Below are 19907 nucleotides of genomic sequence, written 5' to 3'. Positions count from 1 at the left end.
TCAGTTAGTTCAACGCCTCTCCCAGCTGACAAGCACAGAAACAAACATCCAGACATATCTCATCGTGACCAGAGCCCGAGGGCCCGATCAGTGTTAGACTCGGGAGCTACGGTAGCAGCGGGGACGTTGTGAGCTGTTAGTGAGAGATGGAGAAAGGAAGGAGAGCGAGTAGACCTGACCACATCCTGGAGGAGAAGGGGACAAATGCGGGAGGGATGCTGGCGAGCTTAGCAGTGTCCAGGGCCCCCTAATGTTACCTTCTTAAAGAAGGGCAGCCGGTGGGCGTTGGCCTGAGGGGATGTTACGCTGCCTGACATGCCCTTGGAGGAGCGAGGGTCACCCTGGGACTCAGGGGGCTCCTCAACATCCAGGTCGAGGGGGTCAACGTCAAAGGCCACTGTGGACATGTCCACGTGAGCTGATGAGGGGAGGGGAGGGGAGGGAGGGCGGTGGTGCGGAGAAAGGGACAAGAGGAGAGAAGAAACAGAGAAGGAAGAGAAAGAAGCGGAGTGAAAGAGGACGAGAGCAGAGAAAATAATAGAGGTGTAAAGGAAAAGGGGGAAGAGTAAATAGAAGAAAGAATGTGAGATGCATCCAGACAGAGACATGAAGGAATTTTGCAAGAGATGGCACAGAGATTGAAAAAGGTGGCACAGTATGACTTCAAACTGGAAACAACATTGAGAAGAGGTTAAAAAAAAAAAGAACACATCAGATTATCGTGAAGCCAGGCACAGATGTGGGGTGTAGTAACATAAACAGCAGAGGAGGGAGTGATTTCGGTGTGACGAGAAAGCAACAAAACTTGAAGTGTAGGTGTGAAAGAACTGGGTAAAGGAGCGGCTTCGGAGGAAACTGGAACAAAGTAGTAGATAGGAAAGAAAGAATCGAGCTAAGAGGGAAGCTGAGGATAAAGTGTGTGACGGGTTTGTTGTTGGTGATGCAGGTGTGGTAGTTTGGGGAAGGTGGATGGGGTAGACGGGTGTCTTTTTTTAAAATTGCAAGTGTTAAGCTCAGTTCAGTGGATCTATTGGATTATCAAAAACCCATAATGTCAATCAGAGTTGTTTATTTTTCCGCGTTCGCTCTCTCCTGCTGTCACTGGATATTGAGCAGCAGGTCTGTGTCGTCCTGGCGATGCACACACAAGCCAGACATACTTATCAAGTTTAATGAGCGCGGGCCTTTCTCGACTCTATTTCAGTCCCGTCCTGTGTGCTAATGACAGACTTCCTAAGTTCTCTCTCACTTCACACAGCAACCCACTGAGATGCGCCGTGATTCATCATCATGCCTGACTAACCAGCCAATTAAAATATTCATCTAAATATCAGGGCGCCCGTCTCTTCTCACTCGGAATTGCACGCGTGCCCACACAAACATGCACACACAGTTATTATTTTGCCAGATGATAAGGAGACCCCCACCCCCCGACCTCACCTGTGCCAGGTGGGGTGGGCCTGCGGGTTCCCGTGGCAACATCCAGACTGGAGCTTCCTCCAGATTTACTGTAATAAGAAATACAGGCTCTAATTATTACCAGTTTTTCACAAAAAAATGCCAGTTTTTGTTGTTAAAACTGATTTCATCAATATTTTATGTCTCGAAGCACCCCATAATTGTTAGGTTTTCTTCTACAACATGAAATTGATCACCAGAGTTTACAGTAAACAAGATGCTATTGTGACCTTGACAGCTGAGAAAATAATAATGATAATAAAAAGTGAAGAGACAAAAATAAATAAGCTGCTTGAGTGCTTGCATTGCAAACTGTATATTAAAATCTGATCAGCCAGATAAAAAAAAAGATAGATTCCCTATTTAAAAAAACAAAAACAGAGACTAAAGAGACCCATGTACACTGTAGTCTGCATGATGGAAAATAGTGAGTCACCGAAGTGCTTTTCTACTCTTATGTCTATTTTAAGACATTTTACATTGCCATGTGGGTGAAGTGTGACTCAAGTTTGACCTGTTTTAAAAAGCCGTGTTCACGTTTGTGCCAATGCAGAGGGCCTATCATCGTTACCTGGAGCTGAGTCGGTTCTGTCTCATCCTCTGCTCCTGCAGCAGACGGGTGTTGTCCAGTTTGACTGGGCTGGGTATGAAGCCCACCTCACAGCCCTCCTTCACCAGACGACCAATCCACCAGTCGTTGTTGTACTTCTGCATGCAGAACAGACAACCAGGCATCAGTAACCAACGCAATACCAGTGTTTTCTGGCTCACATCACCATTTATTGTATGTGTTGAAACAAAAATGCCTCATAAACAAACACACAAAGAAAGAATGAAAATGGCATTTCATGTCATTAAGGTTTCCTACAATAGTTCCACAAAATATTGACAAACTGTATTTACACTTTCAGAAAAATGTAGCACAGTATTGTACCTCTTAGAATATAAAACCTTGCTGCTCAGAAACTATCCCATCATGTACTGCAGAACTTTATGGCACAATTTCTTGCAAGTTAATGTCTGTATAACTAACATTTGTACCTAAAAAATACGATTATGTACCAGACGTGACCAAAATCATAAGTGAAAATCACTGCCTGGGTAGAGTTTAGACAGAAGGAGACGGTGCAGTGACTTGCGACAAATACATGATCCCTCACCAGCTTCCCACCCACCAACACTTCCAATTGTTTGAAGGAGTCAAGCCTGTAGCCCTGATGCTGGGTTTCCCTGCACCATCCAGGTACCTCAGTCCATGTGCTACCTTAAATTAACTCAAGTAAATTTACCTTCAGTTCAGGCTGAAATGGTGAATATTTGTACTTTAAGAAACTACAGAAACTATATTGTAGAGCTTAATGGAATATCTGGAAAATTCAAACCTCTTTAATGTGCAAGAAGTCTTTGGCTTCAAAGGATATGGCCATGCCTTGCACCGGAACGTCATCACTGGGGCCGGGGTTGTAACCGACATTTGTCCGCACAGCAAACGCCACAGGTTTGGTCTGGAGCAATGATTAGAGAAACATTTATTAGTACACAAACATCATCTCACACCAAGTTCAGAGACCCCTGACACTGATGAGTCTTTTGACACTGGTAAACCTGTGTCAAAAAAACTGAAAAGATTATGCAGGAATAATGACCATTCAATTAACAATGTGCATAAGAAGAATGAGGGTGCAACGGTTGATCTCTGACCTTGGCTTTCTCGAGCGTGGCAAGGGCCTGTCTGTCTGCCTCCTTCCTCAGAGCTTCTGGGTCCTCCTCCAGGGACACGTCTGAGTCTGACGGCCGGCTGGTGTAGGAGTCTGCAGAGCCCTGAAATACACATAAAAAAGACCAAGAATCCATCAATACTCCTGAAGGTAACAAAAACAGGGGCAGACCAACTGAAATCACATGCTGAACTCCCAACATGTTTGAGTAGATGTATGAATGTTCCTACGATGACCTGTTTGTTCATCTTTCAGTTGTACTCCTGCACCTTAAATTCACATGTATCCTCCTTGTCTTGAGTATGAGGAAGAGCGATTGAGGCTCTGCCTTTGCTATATTCTCCGGTCATAATGTCAAGACTGCCTCAAGCAGCGTAACCTACATGAACACAAAAGGGGCCTTGGCCTTCATATTGGCTGAAAGCTGACTCTGTGTAATTCGAGGTGGAGAGGATGCATAACAACCGTCCGAAATTTCCACTGCAGCTTGAGTAAGGGTGAGGTGTTAAATCTTTCTGCACAGGTACAACAGATTCAGCGTGTGGGTGTGTCAAGTAGAGGTAGAGAAAAAAAAAATGGCCTGAGGACTGTTTATAATATTAGCGCAGGTATAAATTTCTCATGAAGTGGCTACAGTTTCCAACACATTCACCACTCATGCACGGTAACTTGACTCTCGACTGACCCTAATCCAGACACCCATACCACAATAAAAACTCGAGCCTCCTGTGAGCCTGTGCAGCACAGGCCCACTGTACTGTTCAGCAGAGCAGTGCAGTGAGGGGTGGCAGCCTGAACTTCTGAAGTGTTTGAGTGTTCAATTTATATAACAATCCCACTTGTTCTCTTCTTGGTGTTTTTTTTTTTTCCTTTTTTTTTTTTTTTTTTAGCTGTCAGGCAGCCTGGCGCTTTGTAGGAGGTGCTGACAAGAATGCGGACAGCTGAATGTGCCAGGCAGAAGAAGTGAGTCATTAGGTGTGGGCTTTTAAAATAGAGGTGAGAATGCGCAAAGATGACATACACCATATGTAATGTTGATGAAAAATTCCCTGCTAGAAAGTGAGCACATGTGTAGTCAGACAATACAAAGAGTCCGCTCAGTGAATACACAAAATATCTCCGGACTACAGCTGGGTATCCTTTGAACATTCTTGATATCAGCGCCAAAACAATACCTGAGATTCAGTAGTGATACCAAAACAATACATCTTTAAATGTCTTAGTTTGGGGAATATAAACATGTTTTAGCCCTTTTTTTAATTTCATAAAATACTGCTCAGTATAGCAGTGGTAAATGAAGAGCTTTGCATTGATAAAGTACAAAACTAATTTCTTGATTTTTGAGCTGCAACAAAAAAATTAATTGTTTTGAGTACTTTTTTAAGAAAAAAAAGGGCAAAATTCTCTGATCTTAGCCTCTCAAATGTGAATGTTTTCTGGTTTATTTAGTCTTCTATGAAAGTAAACTGAATATATTTGGGTTATAGACTGTTGGCGGGGACAAAAGAAGACATTTGAGGACGGCGCCTTGGGGTTTGGGAAACAGAGATTGACATTTTTCATCATTTTCTGACATTTTACAGACCAAACCGACCGAAATAACTGACAGATTAATCGATAATGAAAATAAACGTTGCTCGCAGCCCTACTTGATTTAGATCAGGAAACATCTAAATAAAGACTAAAGCACGCCGAAGAACCTGACCGAGCATCTGATGCCAACTTTTGATACTGGAAGCTACTGTACATATTTCGGCTGCTACTATTTAAGCACTGAGACTTGATACCCAGTCCTATTTAATTTGCTGTCATTTGAATTGTATTTGTATTTCTTACTTTAAAGATGAAAAGAGATGTGGCATCCCAGCGGCCTGTTATAGGATACATATCATACAACTGCAACAGTTCAATTCATGCCGGGGACCTTTGTTGCATTCTCTCTTCCAAATTGTCATATTTAAATAAAGGCAAAATGCCCAAATGCTATTTCTGAGAGGACAAACACCACAGTCTAAATACAGCCAGACAGAAAAACTGGTCATGTGTGTATGAGTGGAGCATCTGTGTGCTGTGTCAGCGTGTTTGCGTGTGTATTCATGTGTGATTAATGCTCCTCTATGCCTTTTATTACCATCCATGCATCTCTGTGTGATTTGAAATGAAACGACAAACACAAATGTTGATTCTAGCTCGGCCACCTGTTGCATCGAGGCGCTCTGTGACTCTGCAACGGCAGACCGAATGTAGACACTCCCTGTTGCCAAGGCGACGGCTAGCTACTCCTCTCATCCTCGGGCATCCACAAACCATCCCCACTTCCTGTTTCATTTACTCAAACTGAAATGCTCACAGCGGTGTGCCTGTATCTCTCTCAAGTAGGAGGAATGATCCTGTGAGCAGCATTCAGCATCTAATGAGGACAATAACAGCCGCCCCCACTAACCAGCTCTGAGTCATCTTCTAAACCATACAGGTGCATCCTAACATGGAGCACTGACTAACTGAAGGTTAACAGAACTTAATGGGGAACCTCGGGAATATTTTTAGAGAGAAAAAAAATGCTGTCATGACGTCTGAAATAACCTGGGACCTACACACTCGCTACAACATGTCGGTGATGCAGCAAAATGTAGAGTGGGAGGGACAGGCGATGACTCTCTGTGTGTCTGTGCATGTGTGTATATGTGTGTGAATGTGAGTTTGTGTGGACAAATGCTCTGTGTCACTTATCCAGTTGATTCACGTCACACACATCCAGAGAGAAAAAGGACAGAAGGAGAGTGAGAGGATAAATGGATACATGAGCACAGACACAAACCATTGCAGGTGGACGAGTCAAAATAGCAACTGATCAATAACCTCTCTGCACCCTTTCTACCCTGAAACCAATCAGAATGTGTTGATAGACTGAAAGAGCAACTGAACAAATTTCCTCCACCTTTTCAATTCTGACACTCTGCATTTCTTCTTCTTCTTCTTCTGCTTCTGTTCTTCTTCTTCTTCTCATGTCAATGGGTTGTGTCTCTAATTTAGCTGCTTGCTTCACTTCACATACAGCTCCTGTTCAAAATAGCTACAGGCCACCTGATGGCAGAGCTGCTTTCCCATTGGCAGTGCCAGACTAGAGACCCCAGCAGTGTCATAGTAACCATCTCTGCAGCTTATTACAGGCAGCCAGTGAGAGCTGCATCAGGAAGGATATAGAAAGAAGATATAGGAATCAATGGTAAATAAAATACCCTGAAGGGAAATCAGCAGCAGGGAAGTTGCATAAAAGCTTTTCAACAGGTGATCAATGAAGTATTTTCTCACACTGAGTGAGTTACAGACTGGTCAATAGCTCAGAGAACAGCATGACAATAACTACATCAAACAAAACATTATGGTGTTTGGAGAGTTTTTATAGAAAGTAAATATTACTGTTTTCACTAACAAGACTACTGAAACTGATCCCTAAAAGAAAAGCTAAAAACCTCCTTGTGTTTAGTTGGTAAAATCCAAACAGCCAAGATCATAGCAGGAGAAGAAGTGGTACAAAATCAGAAGGATACAAGAGGAGAGACTCAGTAATTATCACAAAAATTTACTGACACCTCCATTTTCTGCACAGTGGCTGCCGCCATGATGAATTTAAACCTCCTTAGCATTGATATTGAATAAATGGGGAGGGGCAAGAGAGTGGAGAGGGGGGGGGATAATGGAATAAGGAGTGAGAGCGGGGTGGCAAAAGACAAGTGCTTTGAATAATGAGGGTTGAAAAGAGTCACCCTGCAGCAAGGAAATTAGTTAACATTGTTTCTTCTAATGCAACGGCGCCTGTAAATGCTTTCGAGAGAAAGGGAAATTGGAAAGAAGGGAAGCAGTTGGATGTAGTTAAATAGATTTGCTTGTGGAATCTGCACAAAGCTTTAAAAAAGAACATATTGAATTGGGGTTTATGTTGGATTACGCTCATTGCTCATTTTTACCATCTTTATAAAACACAGGAAATGATCACCACTATGTGTCTTCCTTTCTGTATATTGGATAACAGAGTGGAGGCCAAAGATTTTAATCTGCTACTGTCACGAACAGGAACATCACAGCAGGTGTTGTCAGACTTCACAATGTATGACTAAGAGGTGATAACCATCTCACGCATACTGTGAACTCCTGCCCTGATAATTAAACAGATAAAAATATCTTCATACTCATCAGCTCAGTTGATGTGAAAAATGAAGGGAAAGCGAGAACATTAAATATCCTTTTCCTATTTGCTTCATCTCCGAGTTTCCTCGGGGCCCGAGTCATCATACATTTCAGAAGAGAAGAAGAACACAACATCTCATCTCAGGCAGCTGAGATCCAACAGGAATGCATTAGCAGTCGAGCCGAGGCTCCGCTGTGTATTCACATCACATCCAGGGCGAGATTAGGTGAGTGAACGATCAAGAGGCAGGTATGGGACAGGAAAAACTAGAATAAAAGGGGGGGAGATATGCAGAACAGACAGATGCACAAAAGGAGCCCCTATCTGAAGCTCATGGCCAGCGGCTGTAAATGGCCATATTCCTTTCCTCTGTCACAGCAGCGTCATGGCAACCAGCTGGACGGTGTGGAGACGAATAGAAAGATGAGTCATGGACTGAACTCTCTAGAAATTCCCATTTTTAAGAAACAGGCAAAAGAAGGACTCCAACACCAAGTTGTTCCTCAATTATGGAGGGAAAAATCCCATCAAGTTTAAAATACTGACCAGCACATGGCTGAAATCAATATCACAATATTCAAAGAACATATTTGTCAGACGCAAGTCACGATTCAGGCTTCTCAATACTACTGCCAATACAATCTATTTTATTTTATTAATCATTTCTACCTTATACCAATACTTCTTAAAATACCTTAATGGTGGAATACAAACCCATCTTTTTTACAAAAACCTTTTTTTCAGTTAGCAAAATATGCTAACCTCCTCAATGCATCAGTAATTAAATGCATTAACAAAATGACAACAACATTTCCTAAATAAGAACTAAAGTTAGAGAAGAAAATATATGATTTAGATCAAATCTGATGTCAGTAAAACAACAAAAATCTGGACAGGTTTTCAATACCAGTGTTAGATATTTTGATAATTTTGCGACCCATTTTGGTCATTACTCAAAAAGTATTGAGGTCGGTTACCCAGCCCTAACCACGATACAGCAAATATATGCAAAATCAGAACTGATGCATTAGTAAGTCAAAATTAAACAGCAAACATTTTGATAATTGATTAACTGTTTAAGTCATTTCTAAACAAAAGGCCAAAACTTTGTGTTTCCAGCTTCTTAAATTTGAGTATTTGCTGACATCCTTGGTCTTCTTAAGTCTTATAGAAACTGAATCTCTTTTTGGATTGTTGGTTGGACAAAACAAACAATTTGACAAGATCTTGGGCTCTGAGAAATTATGATAAATATTTTACAGACTACTAATCACAAGATTAAGTGATAATGAAAATATTTGCTAGTTGCAGCCCTAATATAAAGTAATCAAACTGATGATCAACGCACCAAACTGTGTTCAATTGTTCTGCTTTACATCAGAAACAACAAAACTTTCAACTTATCATTCAGTTTAACTTAAATAACAGAATTGTGTAAACCGATAACATAATATATGGTCCTTTCATTACTTGTGCTAAAATTTTAAATTGACAGTGGATTGAGAGAAAGTTGATTTTGATAAATCAACTTTGATAATCAATGAACTGTTATTTGTTTATCAAGCAAAAATGCCAAAGACTCACTACTTCCAGCTTTGTTCTGACAAAACAAGCAGTTTCAGATGTCACCATGGCCTCTAGGAAATTGCAATGAGTACTTTCCGTTATGTTCTGATATTTCATAGATAAAAGATTCACCAGAAAAACAACTGACAGATTACTCAATAATGAAACTAATAGTGAGTCACGGTCCTGATCATCACAATATGATTCCAAGTAAAAAGGGAACACTGAATTATTGCCCTAACAGCATTAATTACAGAAACATTTGACATTTATGACATTTTGACATTTATGTCACTCTGTCCTGGAGTCCTGAGGTCACAAAAATATGCTAAATCGATATCCAGCCTAGGCCTGTCTGCAACACGGGGACTCGCGGTGAAAGAAGCCCCCTGAAATGGCCACAGCCCTGGGCCGGCTGGGCGGGCAGTGCACACAGCAGCGGAGGCAACCGGTGGGACTGGAAGTCTAATTAAAAACACAGCGCCTTTCCAGCAGCTGCGGCCCGGGCCCAAAATGGAATCTCAAAGAAAGCCGCTGACCAGGAGGTACAGCTCTATCAGGACACGGACGGCAAGTTATATATTCCAGTTATATCTCAGAGGCAAAAGAGTGTTCTGAACTTTCAAAAACTCTCTCTGGATACACACACTCACTCACACATACATACACTACTTCCAGTTAAGGCAGACACAGCTAAAAGTGTACAGCTTGAAGATTAATCTAGATCCTTCTTACCATTACGGGCCTTTGAATCCTCTCGGTCCTCTCCATACCTCGTTTGCCACGCTCGCCACACCACGGCAAACCAAGGGGGCAACGCCGGAGTCCACGGACAGAGTTACGTGTATGTGTGTATGTGTGTGTGTGTGTGTACGTGTGTATATGTGTGTGAGAGATAGTGGCAGCTAGTGTGAGTATCTGCTTGTTAGTCTGACAAGTGCATGTGTGTGTTTGTGAGTGTTTGTATGTGTGTAGTGTGTATATGATAGGAGAGAACGCCAGAAAAGAGTGCCGTATGTGTGAAAATGGGAGAGCGCTCTCTTAACCTCCAACCCCTTCTCACACACACACACACACACGCCCACCCCCCTCCCCACCCTCCCCCTCCTACCTCCACAACCCAGAGGAACGTGAACCTTGTGTAGAGGAAGGGAGCTGGGGCTGGCTGGGGGTCGGGTTGCAGGACTTGTGCTACATTTGCAAACTGGGGAAATATATTTAGCCTTGGCTGGGCAGAAACAGGGACGTGAACGCACTGAGACCCAGAAGGAGGCTTGGTATGCAGCCGTCAGCCATTCAATGCCCCGACTGACGTGGGACAGAGCTGGGGCAGTGCCCAGGGAAACCCCCCCCTCCTCTCTCTCTCTCTCTCTCTCTCTCTTTGCTTCATTCCTACCGGCCTCCTGTCCTGATCTCATTCTTCCTAACCCATCTCTCTTTCTCTTTGTCTATATCTGCCGGAACAAGGGTATCAGACGAGGGATTAATATGGATATGAGGGGAGGTGGAAAAAACAGGGGCAGTGGTTCAGCAGTGAAATGAGGACATGAGGCGCAGTGATCGGGGCTGTATCACTTTGAAGCAACTGACGCTTGCCTACTTAAGCCTTTGAAGTATCTGCTGAATAGTTACCACTCCAAACCCATGTATCTATAGGTGTCTGATAATTAATTACATTGATTTTTGTGTACTTACTGCAAAAAACAGCATATTAGTTTGTAATCTACACAAATTTTAACTTGTCCAACACTGTTAAAAAGGTTAAACTAGGGAGGTCTATAGGCAGATAGGTGTGGTTGGAGGGGTAGTACTATTTGTCCACAAGAGGGCGACCTCTGACACAATCCATGGCTACAGACTCCAACCACTTCTTCCTCTCTTGCGCGATAGTAGCTGATGACAACACAGTCAGCTGGGGAAGGTGAACAAATGGAGAGCTGCTAACAGACCCACCAGTCGGCTCTGCCCTCGTGCAGCCAGACACAGCAGCAACTGGCGCTCTGCTGGGATTCATATGTCAGGACGGACAGGAGGACTGCTGGTCTCTCTACAGCCACTGAACCTTCTAAACCTTTCACATATGGCAACCAGGCCAAGACGAGATCTTGACTACAGAGCAATGGGAAAAAGTATAGGAATCAGAGACTGACTGTAAAAACAATTAAACCCGCTTTTTAAAATTTTTTTAACAGGCTTTAATTGATTTTCATTTACATCTTATCTTAAATTAAAATGAGATGAGAGGCAGTTTCCCAATTTAGAGGCTCTATCCTCCACATTTCTAGACCGTTCATGTCATAAAGGGCCAACAAGGCTGACTGTGTTTCAAAGATTCTTCCAGATCCTTATTTGAATTCAGAGTCTTTTATTATGACCACTCAAACGATCCTCGAATGTGAAAACACATCATTTTCCACAGAGTTCACTTTTGCAGTCATTTTCCCAGATAACAAGACATATATATCTGCAGTCTGTCTCTACTGTACAGACAGAGATGGGAAAGAAGCCTTCATGTTTTCTGCTCTGGCCACTTAGTGTCTGCAAAAGGAATTTAAATGGACGAATCTGATATTTCTAGCAGAAGATGTCCATAAACTATATGGTAAATTACTCCATTGTTATTTTTCTCTATTCTTTGCTTACTTTTAGCCATATTTTAGCATTATTATAGCTTTTAGTGTTGTTTTATCCATTATTTTTATGCAGCTCTCCTTTGCAAAAGAGGTTTCAATCCTGAATTGGACTCACTTGGTTAAATAAAGGTTTTTAAAATATCACAATTACCAGGAAATGGTGACTAACAGTGATTTATACATATGTTACATGAACTGGACTAAATGAAAAATCTGCAGCTGAGTCTAAATGACAGCAGCTGAGCATTAACATAAACAGTGTGCAGCCTGAATATATTGAATATATTTAATATTAGCTTTAATATTAGCTACTCCCCACTCATCCAGTAGCCTGTGTGTTGGGGATGTGTTGAAGAGAAATGTCTTGTACTATAGACTTGGATTTCTTGGAACATTTTTACTGGTATTCAAGAACTTGTTGATAATAAAGGAGGAGGATTTGAACGCACAATTAGTTTTGGTCTATACCAGTCTAGAGTCTAATCTGAGACCATCTCATGTGGAGAGGAGCAGGTTCAGCATAGCCTTCAGGTCCTCTAAAGGACCCTCCTTTGTGAACCACTGAACTAGGACATATCTGTTATGTGTTCATCACGACAGCCCCTCTGATTTTATGTTTATTTTAATGCTACAGTGTTATAAGACACAACAGATTACCTTTTTAAACATTGCTATTTTAATATCCGACAACACAGATGTGGATTTTCAAATAACGACAGCAGACATGTTGCCTTTTCAGCAGACAGTCTCTGCCCTTCTTTGCACACCTGAAGACGGAGTGTGTTTTTGTTGAACTCGACACACAAACCAACAACACTGCACAAACACGTAGGCTGCAACCCTCCCTTCACCCCCCCCCCCCCCCCCCCCCCCCCCCCCCCCCCCCAACACACACGCACACATCTAAACATCCTCTCCTTCGTCTCTCCATCCCACTGTGCCTGCACACAGAGGGAGATTCAGTGGCCCGGTTGCCATGGAAACCAGGCCGAGTGTACCAGCCAGCTCCACCGTTGGCTGATTGTGGCTCTCGTGTATTTGTGTGTGCGTGTGTGTGTGTGTGTGCGTTGAGTGTGTGTGCACTTGCGTAGGTGTGTGTGAGACTGTAAAGCCTATACAGGGCTCTGCTTTGAGTTGTTCAGGGGGGAGTCAAAAATAGGCCATATGTGCAAAAACCTATAGGGCGCCTGTAAGCCTCTTTTTCTGTAATTAAAACCTTTTTTTTTTTCAATCTTAACATGGATTCAGGAATCGTGTGCATGTGCAGAAACACTCATAGGTGCTCCATATATTAAACGGCTGAGTTGCTAAATCAATTTTTGGATTATGTGAGGTATTCAGTCTGTTTAAAATCCCTGCTACCTCTATTGCAAGCCTTGATGAGTGAAACGCTGTGCAATAGCATGAGACAAGGGAGGAGATTCAAGTCAGGAAGCGTTAAATCATCCTTACTTCTGGGTAATGAGTTCCTCATACAGTGTGAGCGATTATGAATCCTGTTTAACCTGCAGGCCCGGCGCACATGGTCCTCCACCACACCAGAGTTAATGAAGGACGAGGCAGTGGGAAGGGTGAAGATGTGTGCAAGCGAGGATGCAGCTAACCTTTAAAAACCACAGGAGGGTTCAGCTCCCTGTGTTCACCAACAGCGATGGGATTTTTTTTTTCTTTTCTTTTTTTTTTTTTTTTTCCTAAAGCATCACCGGCACTGAACAGGCAAATGTCATTCGGCACGGGGCAAATCATTTCCTCTCACCAATGAAGAGGTCAGACGGAAAAGGGGGGACTCAGTTAGCCGTGACACGGGGTGGCTTTGAGAAATGTCATGTCCAGACAAGGACTGCTGTGCAGCTCGCGAGCATGTGATGCCTTAACCCCGCCTCCTAAACCTCGGAGGAGAGGAAATATCGAGGGGAGGCTTCTTGAACCATTCTTAGCAGGAAAATCTCTGCAGCTGGAGGACTGACAGGTTTTACACGCTCCTTCTGACAGAGCCAATCAATGCATCTACATGTACAGACCCGGGTGGGGTCGGGGTGGCAAGTGATAGGTGGAGGTGGTCTAACACCTGGGGACTGATAATCACCGTCAGAGCCCTGGAGGAATCTCTGTTGAAGGGAGATGTCTCTCATCTCCAGCTCTGTGACAATGAAGCTGTAGTCACAGAGGTTTTACTGATGTTATCAAAGCCATTTCAATGTGTGAGATACAGTACATTATGCGAGTTGCTGTGACACACTCAGGTGAAGAGATAAAGACGTACCGTGTTTTAAGACAAGTAAATAACAGGTTTTGGTTTTCACAGTTACTGGAAAGCGGAAAAAATATGATACAGCAGATAGTGAAAACAGCGGAAACGGAATCCCGTTAAAGTATGCAGTAAGATCAATTTTCCTCATATCATAGATGCCAGAAATTTCCATATAAATTTGACAGTGATTATTTCTCTTCTCTCACCCTCTTGTGTGCATACATTAGACTTTGTTTAAGTAATAAACCTGGTTCTTTTCATAATCATGTATTTATTTACCCTTGGAGGTGAGTGTGGAAGTGGTCACGTCACATTGATTTCATATATCCTTCTGTCTGTCTCTGCTGCAGATTCTCGCTGGAGATTTTTACTGTCAGCACTTGTCATGAGGCAAATAATGTGGAAAAACTCAATGGGGATAAACCTCCAGGATTACAGAGTGTTTGAAACTGATTTAAAAGTTAAAAGGTACAATAATCAGGATACGTTTTGGGAAACTTTTTTCTGTAATGCTATATGATTGTTATCACCTTCATTTTTGGCTCATAAAAGTAAAACTGGATGTTCAGACCATCAGCAAGTTTGCAAAAAAATGTTCTGAGATGTACCCTGTTATAAGTTATGGACCAAACTCTAAAAAAAACATAATGCTGCAACAACAATTCCACTAATATGTAAAAATGTAGCTATGACTGTATATGAGATAAAATAAATGAGGATGAAGGATGTAAATGTTGCAGATGAGCTGCTGAATTCCCATCATTAAAAGTTCTTACTTCTCTCTCCATTAAACTTCATCGAATGATGATGAAATAAGATGAGGGGAAAGTTGAGATCAAGTCTAGCACCTGGATTAGCAGTCTGGAGGAAGGATTAAGTGTGAAACGTTACCTGTCGGACAAAGCTGTTCGAGGTGGTGTCAGAGGAGGTGCTTCCGTCTGAACGCTTAAATCGGCTCTTCCTCTTGGCATACTTTCCCTGGGAACAGAGAAGTTGGACGGCAGAAAAACAGAAAAAAAAAAAAAAAGTTTAATTGTGTGGCTCCAAAATAACTTATCTTGACATATTTCTTAGAAAACCTTGTTTCTAGGGGGAGCATGACAGTCATTAACATTTGGCATAGCATTCGTAAAAGCTTCTAAATATGATCAGCCGGTTAGATAGAGCCAGCGATAAAGCAGCACGAGTCCCAGACTGGGGAGGAAGTCGTCCAGAGAAAATGTGCCCCGTGTGTCCATGAGCAGCCTTCATTACTTGTCATTTTTCATGTTCTGTCGCAAACTGGGACCCTGTAATCTGATTGGCAGACCTCTGGCAAATGGCCTATCCGGGTTGGGCCACACATTACATTATGAACCCACCCTGCCCACATTGCCATGGTTACACAATGCCGACTAATCACATTTGTTGGCAATCAGGAGACTGTCTGTGTTGTTCTTGCAGCGTGTAAAAAGAGAACTGCTGGTTGAGATAATGCTTAGAAATAAACACAGCAGTATTTCTACGAGCCAACACACACCTGTGTGCTCATGCTCCTGGATGTGGTTGACCACAGGGGGTATAGCTCAGTGGTAGAGCATTTGACTGCAGATCAAGAGGTCTCCGGTTCAAATCCGGATGCCCCCTGCTTTTATGTCACATCTCATGTTTCAGCAGGACTAGCTGTAACAGTGAAAGTTCAAGAGCTGCACTTCATCTTGTTTACAACAGATCACCAGTTCCTAATGTGACTCCTGACCAAACAACTGGTTTTTTTTCAACATCTTAATGTGCCGTTTCTTCCTCCCAGACATCCGCTTTTCTCTTTTCTTTTCAAAACGGTTTGTAAATCAACTGACTTGAAAGTCGCTTGAGATAGCTTCTCCAAAACAGCGAGAATGATGTCACTTTAATTTCTGTCAAAACTATGTTACAGTAACCTGATAATGGAGTTAAATGTCCACATTGATTTGATAAGCACTGTTGTGTTCATGTGCTGATTGGAGGCTCAAATATCAGAGATTTTAGAGCCAGTTGTCACACAGTTTTACAAGTAAAAAAAATATAGCATATTCATACTATCTCACTGTTTATCTTCTGTTTGACTGACTAATAGTTTGTGCTTCTCTTCAGTAGTCTGTTCTGAAATATTAGATATCAGAACCTCCCATTACTCAAGACTCTCTATTTGTCTATCTGTACATCAAATAGATGACCACACATCAATAATGTATTATAACTTAGAGCCATATATGTTCAATTTGATGGATTACTTACTAAAATATTTACTTTTTAAACATTATTTAAGCCTGCAAGCTTCATATTATACAGATTAGGGCTGAGTACTGAACCTTATTGCCAGTCCGAGCATCGAAAACTACCGAAAAAGTGTTATTATCTATAACCAACCTAAAGTATTGTATTTCCTCTAATATCAAAAACATTAAAGATGATACCCAGCCCTAATACTGATACTCAAAAATAAAAAACTCTGCTTTTGTGGTATGCTTTGGAAAGTAATATGTTCAGTATTCAGTATGAATCTCTATACTCATCACAGGGCAACTTATATTACCTCTCTGAACTGGTTTTTCACACACACTGTGAGCAACAATTAGCTTTGTCCACAACTGTTCACGTTTACACACACGTATACCTATGTAAACATTAAACCTAACCGATCAGCTGCTGTCTAAATACAACATCTGTATATCTAGTGACTTTTCAGCAGGAGAGATCTAGCGACAGGTTAGCTACCCGTCAGCAGTAATCCCTCCTCTATTTTGTTATCACCGTCACATCATGTACAACAGGGCGGACCGAGGCTCTCAGATGTATGACGCAGTCCTGCCTGCCTTTAAACAAACATGACCTGTTACACCAGCGCCAACTGGTGCAACCACAAAAACACACTGTGGCCGAGAGGTTTCCAGTGTTAACGGATAAAAAGGAAAAATACATCTCTAAATAAAGGAGCTAAGGAATTTATTTGAATTCATTTAAACCTCCTGTAGTGCAAAAAAATAATGCATCTAGCCTGTTGTGTGCCATGCTTGATTTACTGATACTGATGGGATAGAGTGAATACACAGCAGGATGCTACACAACAACTATGATACACCCGACAAGTTAACAGTTCAATCATAAAATTCCTGTGTTACGAACATATGCTAGAATATTCACTAGCTTTTACAGTTTAACTTTAGGTGATGATACATGAGAAAAAAAATGAGGATTGGAAACTGTACTTGGAGCTTAGATGCAACCGATTACATCACTGTTGGCAAATCTGTTCACCTACACTGACTGGAAAGGTTATGAATATTTAGAAAATGCTGTGTGAGCTGGTGAAAACATGAAGATTATGTAGAGAAATACTAGAAGACGTAACATCTCTTGTAACATTTTAGACCCTGTTTTAACCTGGTATTAACATGCGATCTGTATCTGGATACGTAGATAATGAGATCTGACATTTTGCACTGCAACGATTAATGAGTCAGTCGATGGACAGAAGATTAATAATTTCAGTCATTTTTCAAGCAAAAATGCCAAACATTCGATGGTTATAGCTTCTTAAACGTGAGAATCTGCTGCTTTTCTTGGTCTTACATGATAGTAAACTAAATTTTGCACTGTTGGTCGGACAAAACAAGACATTTAAAGATATCACTTTGGAGTCTGGGAAACTGGGATGGACATTTATCACAGTTTTCTGATGTTTTATAGACCAAGCGACTAATTGGTTAATCAAGAAAATAATCAGCGGATTAATCAATAATGAGAATAACTGTTTTCTGTTTGCAGTTGTTTGGTTTGGTTTACTGACAACGTTTTCATGTAAAAAGCACAACATATCAGACTTTGTCAAGGATAAAACAATTAAAGTCCTGCACTTATTTCCATTGTCGTCTCTGGTCCAGTTCAAGCTTTTCATGGTTTATCATGGGCTTTTGAATTAACTCCTGGTATTAATAAGTGTTCTCGCTATCTTAATTCTGCCCGCATTGAGATCGGATGCCTGTTAGATGGGCAGGGCTGGCGAGCAAACACGTTCTGGATCAAGAGACATGTTTACATGTGATGTCGGGCTTGCGTGAGATAGCAGGAAGAGGAGGGTGGATCTTCTTTTTGAGAATGTAGCCACTGATGTTGTTTACACCTGGCTGAGGTCCGATCACAATCCAACATCTCCAGATGTGTTCTGACTGATCCGATTGCAATCCATTCTGCTGCATTTACAACGGCGTTACTGTGACGTGTGTTTTTCTTGATCCAGATCAGATATCCAGATACAGAAATGAGATCTTACTGACAAGCTTAATCTCTAAGATGACAACTAAGAAGAATAGAAACACAACCACAGTCCATCGCCATCATTTGGCAGTTAAATCAAAGATGAATTATCTTTGTTATTGTTATTGTAAGTTATTGTCCACATCCGTGTAAAATGAAGGACGTTCAGCCAAAGTTTAACAAGGAAGGATCAGCAAAACTTGAATGTTAACATCGGATAGTTTGTTTTTGTTGGCAAGTAAGTCATTTAGATAACATGGTGACACTGTGGATTTGTTTACAACCTGTTAGATAATCTGCCTGGTCGCTCTGCTGGAGATGTTGCTGATATCTAAGCAATTAAACTGGTGAATAAAATCTTTTCATAACAGATTGAGATGATGGCCAAAAAAACGAATATAAAACCCGTGTTTCATCCAGAAGCAAATTTATGCTCTGTTGTCACAAGTCTAGGGTTAAATTTAACATGAAATGCATGGGTACAGGTGTGTGTGTGTGTGTGTGTGTTTGTATGTTTTCGTGTGTGTTTGGAAGGGTCTTCATGATCAGAGTCATGATGGGGCGGGTTCCTGTCAGTAAAGGGCAGGGAAATGCCAGAGGAAGTAGGGAGGGGAGGCTTCCTGTTGGTAAACATCTTCCCAGATTAAGTGTATAATTAAAGAGGGTGTTGTGCGTGTGTGTGTGTGTGTGTGTGTGTGTGTGTGTGTGTGTGTGTGTGTGTGTGAGCAGGGGGCTTTAAACTGGAGGGCAGGGAGCAGGCAGGGTGGCGGGTGGCGGGATGCACAATATCACAACTGTGAAATGTAAACCACATTACACTACTCCAGCCAGAACGCTCCATACATTATTCTGCTCACAATCTGATGGTTGATCAACGGACACTATCTTTAATCTATAAGTGACCCCCAGGCGCTGACTGTGGATCAGTTCTCGCCCCACGGTTAATTTCTTATTTGGTTTGTTGCTGTCTGGGTGAAAAACTCAGACTGTCTCCTTCAGGATATTAGAAAAGCAGTTCCCTGAGTTATAAATACATATACCAATGTGACCCGCTGCAGGTCGGCATGAACTTTATATCCAATTGATCAGAAGGTGCCACACACACACACACACACACACACACACACACACATCATTCCCCCGCCGCCTGGCACAAGAAGGGGGTCCATCCATCTGTTTCACGCAGCAGATAAAGACCTGGTTGCTAAAAACAGACAGGAAGAGGTGAGATGGCGAGAGCAGGATGAAGATAGCGGGACAATCAAAAGCGTGGAAAGTGGATTGAGAAAGAATATGGAGAGAGCTGAGGGGGAAGAGAGAGATGAGAAGGAGCTGGGAGGAGTGGGAGTAAAGAGGAGAGAGCAGGACTTGGCATGGTTTGAAGCGCTGGTTGTCTGTGGTGAGGTGTTTTTTTTTTTCCCTCTCCAGAGAGACAATGACTGAGCTCAGCGTGGGTGTGTTTGTTCTAGATATTCTCATCATTTTTAATTTTTTTTTTTTTTTTTTTTATTCATCATCATCCATAGAAACTGTTATGACTAAACATGCCCACAATATCATGCCACTTCCTAAAACAGCCTGTATTTGTGGCTGTAAAAAAAAAAGAGTGACACCATGGAAAGTTGAAAGGATAGGATTGTAAATGAAAAGGAAAAAAAAATCACCAAGTTGTGTCTTTTTTTGAAGGAGAAACAGATCTGATGTCATATGTAAGACTTAAAACATCAATATCCAAAAGATAAACTGATTACTTTTATTACTGTTCTGTTAGGTTTTAAAACTTAAAATTCACTTCATTTTTTTTTTCCAAATAAAAC

The 19907-nt window shown here is 41.8% G+C and overlaps 1 protein-coding gene and 1 non-coding gene across 3 annotated transcripts in view; one reads left to right on the top strand and one right to left on the bottom strand.

Moving 5' to 3' along the window:
* The window catches only part of cacnb1 (calcium channel, voltage-dependent, beta 1 subunit), a 30607-nt gene that overhangs the window by 9971 nt on the left and 729 nt on the right, over window positions 1-19907 (bottom strand). Inside the window, exons 2-7 of one of the 2 annotated variants that reach the window (XM_042393557.1) lie at window positions 14707-14793; window positions 3160-3279; window positions 2841-2963; window positions 2030-2166; window positions 1441-1508; window positions 258-418 (exon numbers count right to left, since the gene is read on the bottom strand). In XM_042393557.1, the coding sequence (XP_042249491.1) occupies window positions 258-418; window positions 1441-1508; window positions 2030-2166; window positions 2841-2963; window positions 3160-3279; window positions 14707-14793 (696 nt within the window). The remainder of the gene's footprint in view (window positions 1-257; window positions 419-1440; window positions 1509-2029; window positions 2167-2840; window positions 2964-3159; window positions 3280-14706; window positions 14794-19907) is intronic. The other variant, XM_042393558.1, reaches the window with a different exon arrangement.
* trnac-gca lies at window positions 15370-15441 on the top strand. Its single transcript has one exon. It is a non-coding gene; the product is annotated as a tRNA-Cys (tRNA).

The sequence above is a fragment of the Thunnus maccoyii genome, chromosome 18 (genome assembly GCF_910596095.1).
Source record: "Thunnus maccoyii chromosome 18, fThuMac1.1, whole genome shotgun sequence".
Taxonomy (NCBI): Eukaryota; Metazoa; Chordata; class Actinopteri; order Scombriformes; family Scombridae; genus Thunnus; species Thunnus maccoyii.
This window is presented reverse-complemented; position numbering and strand designations above follow the sequence as displayed.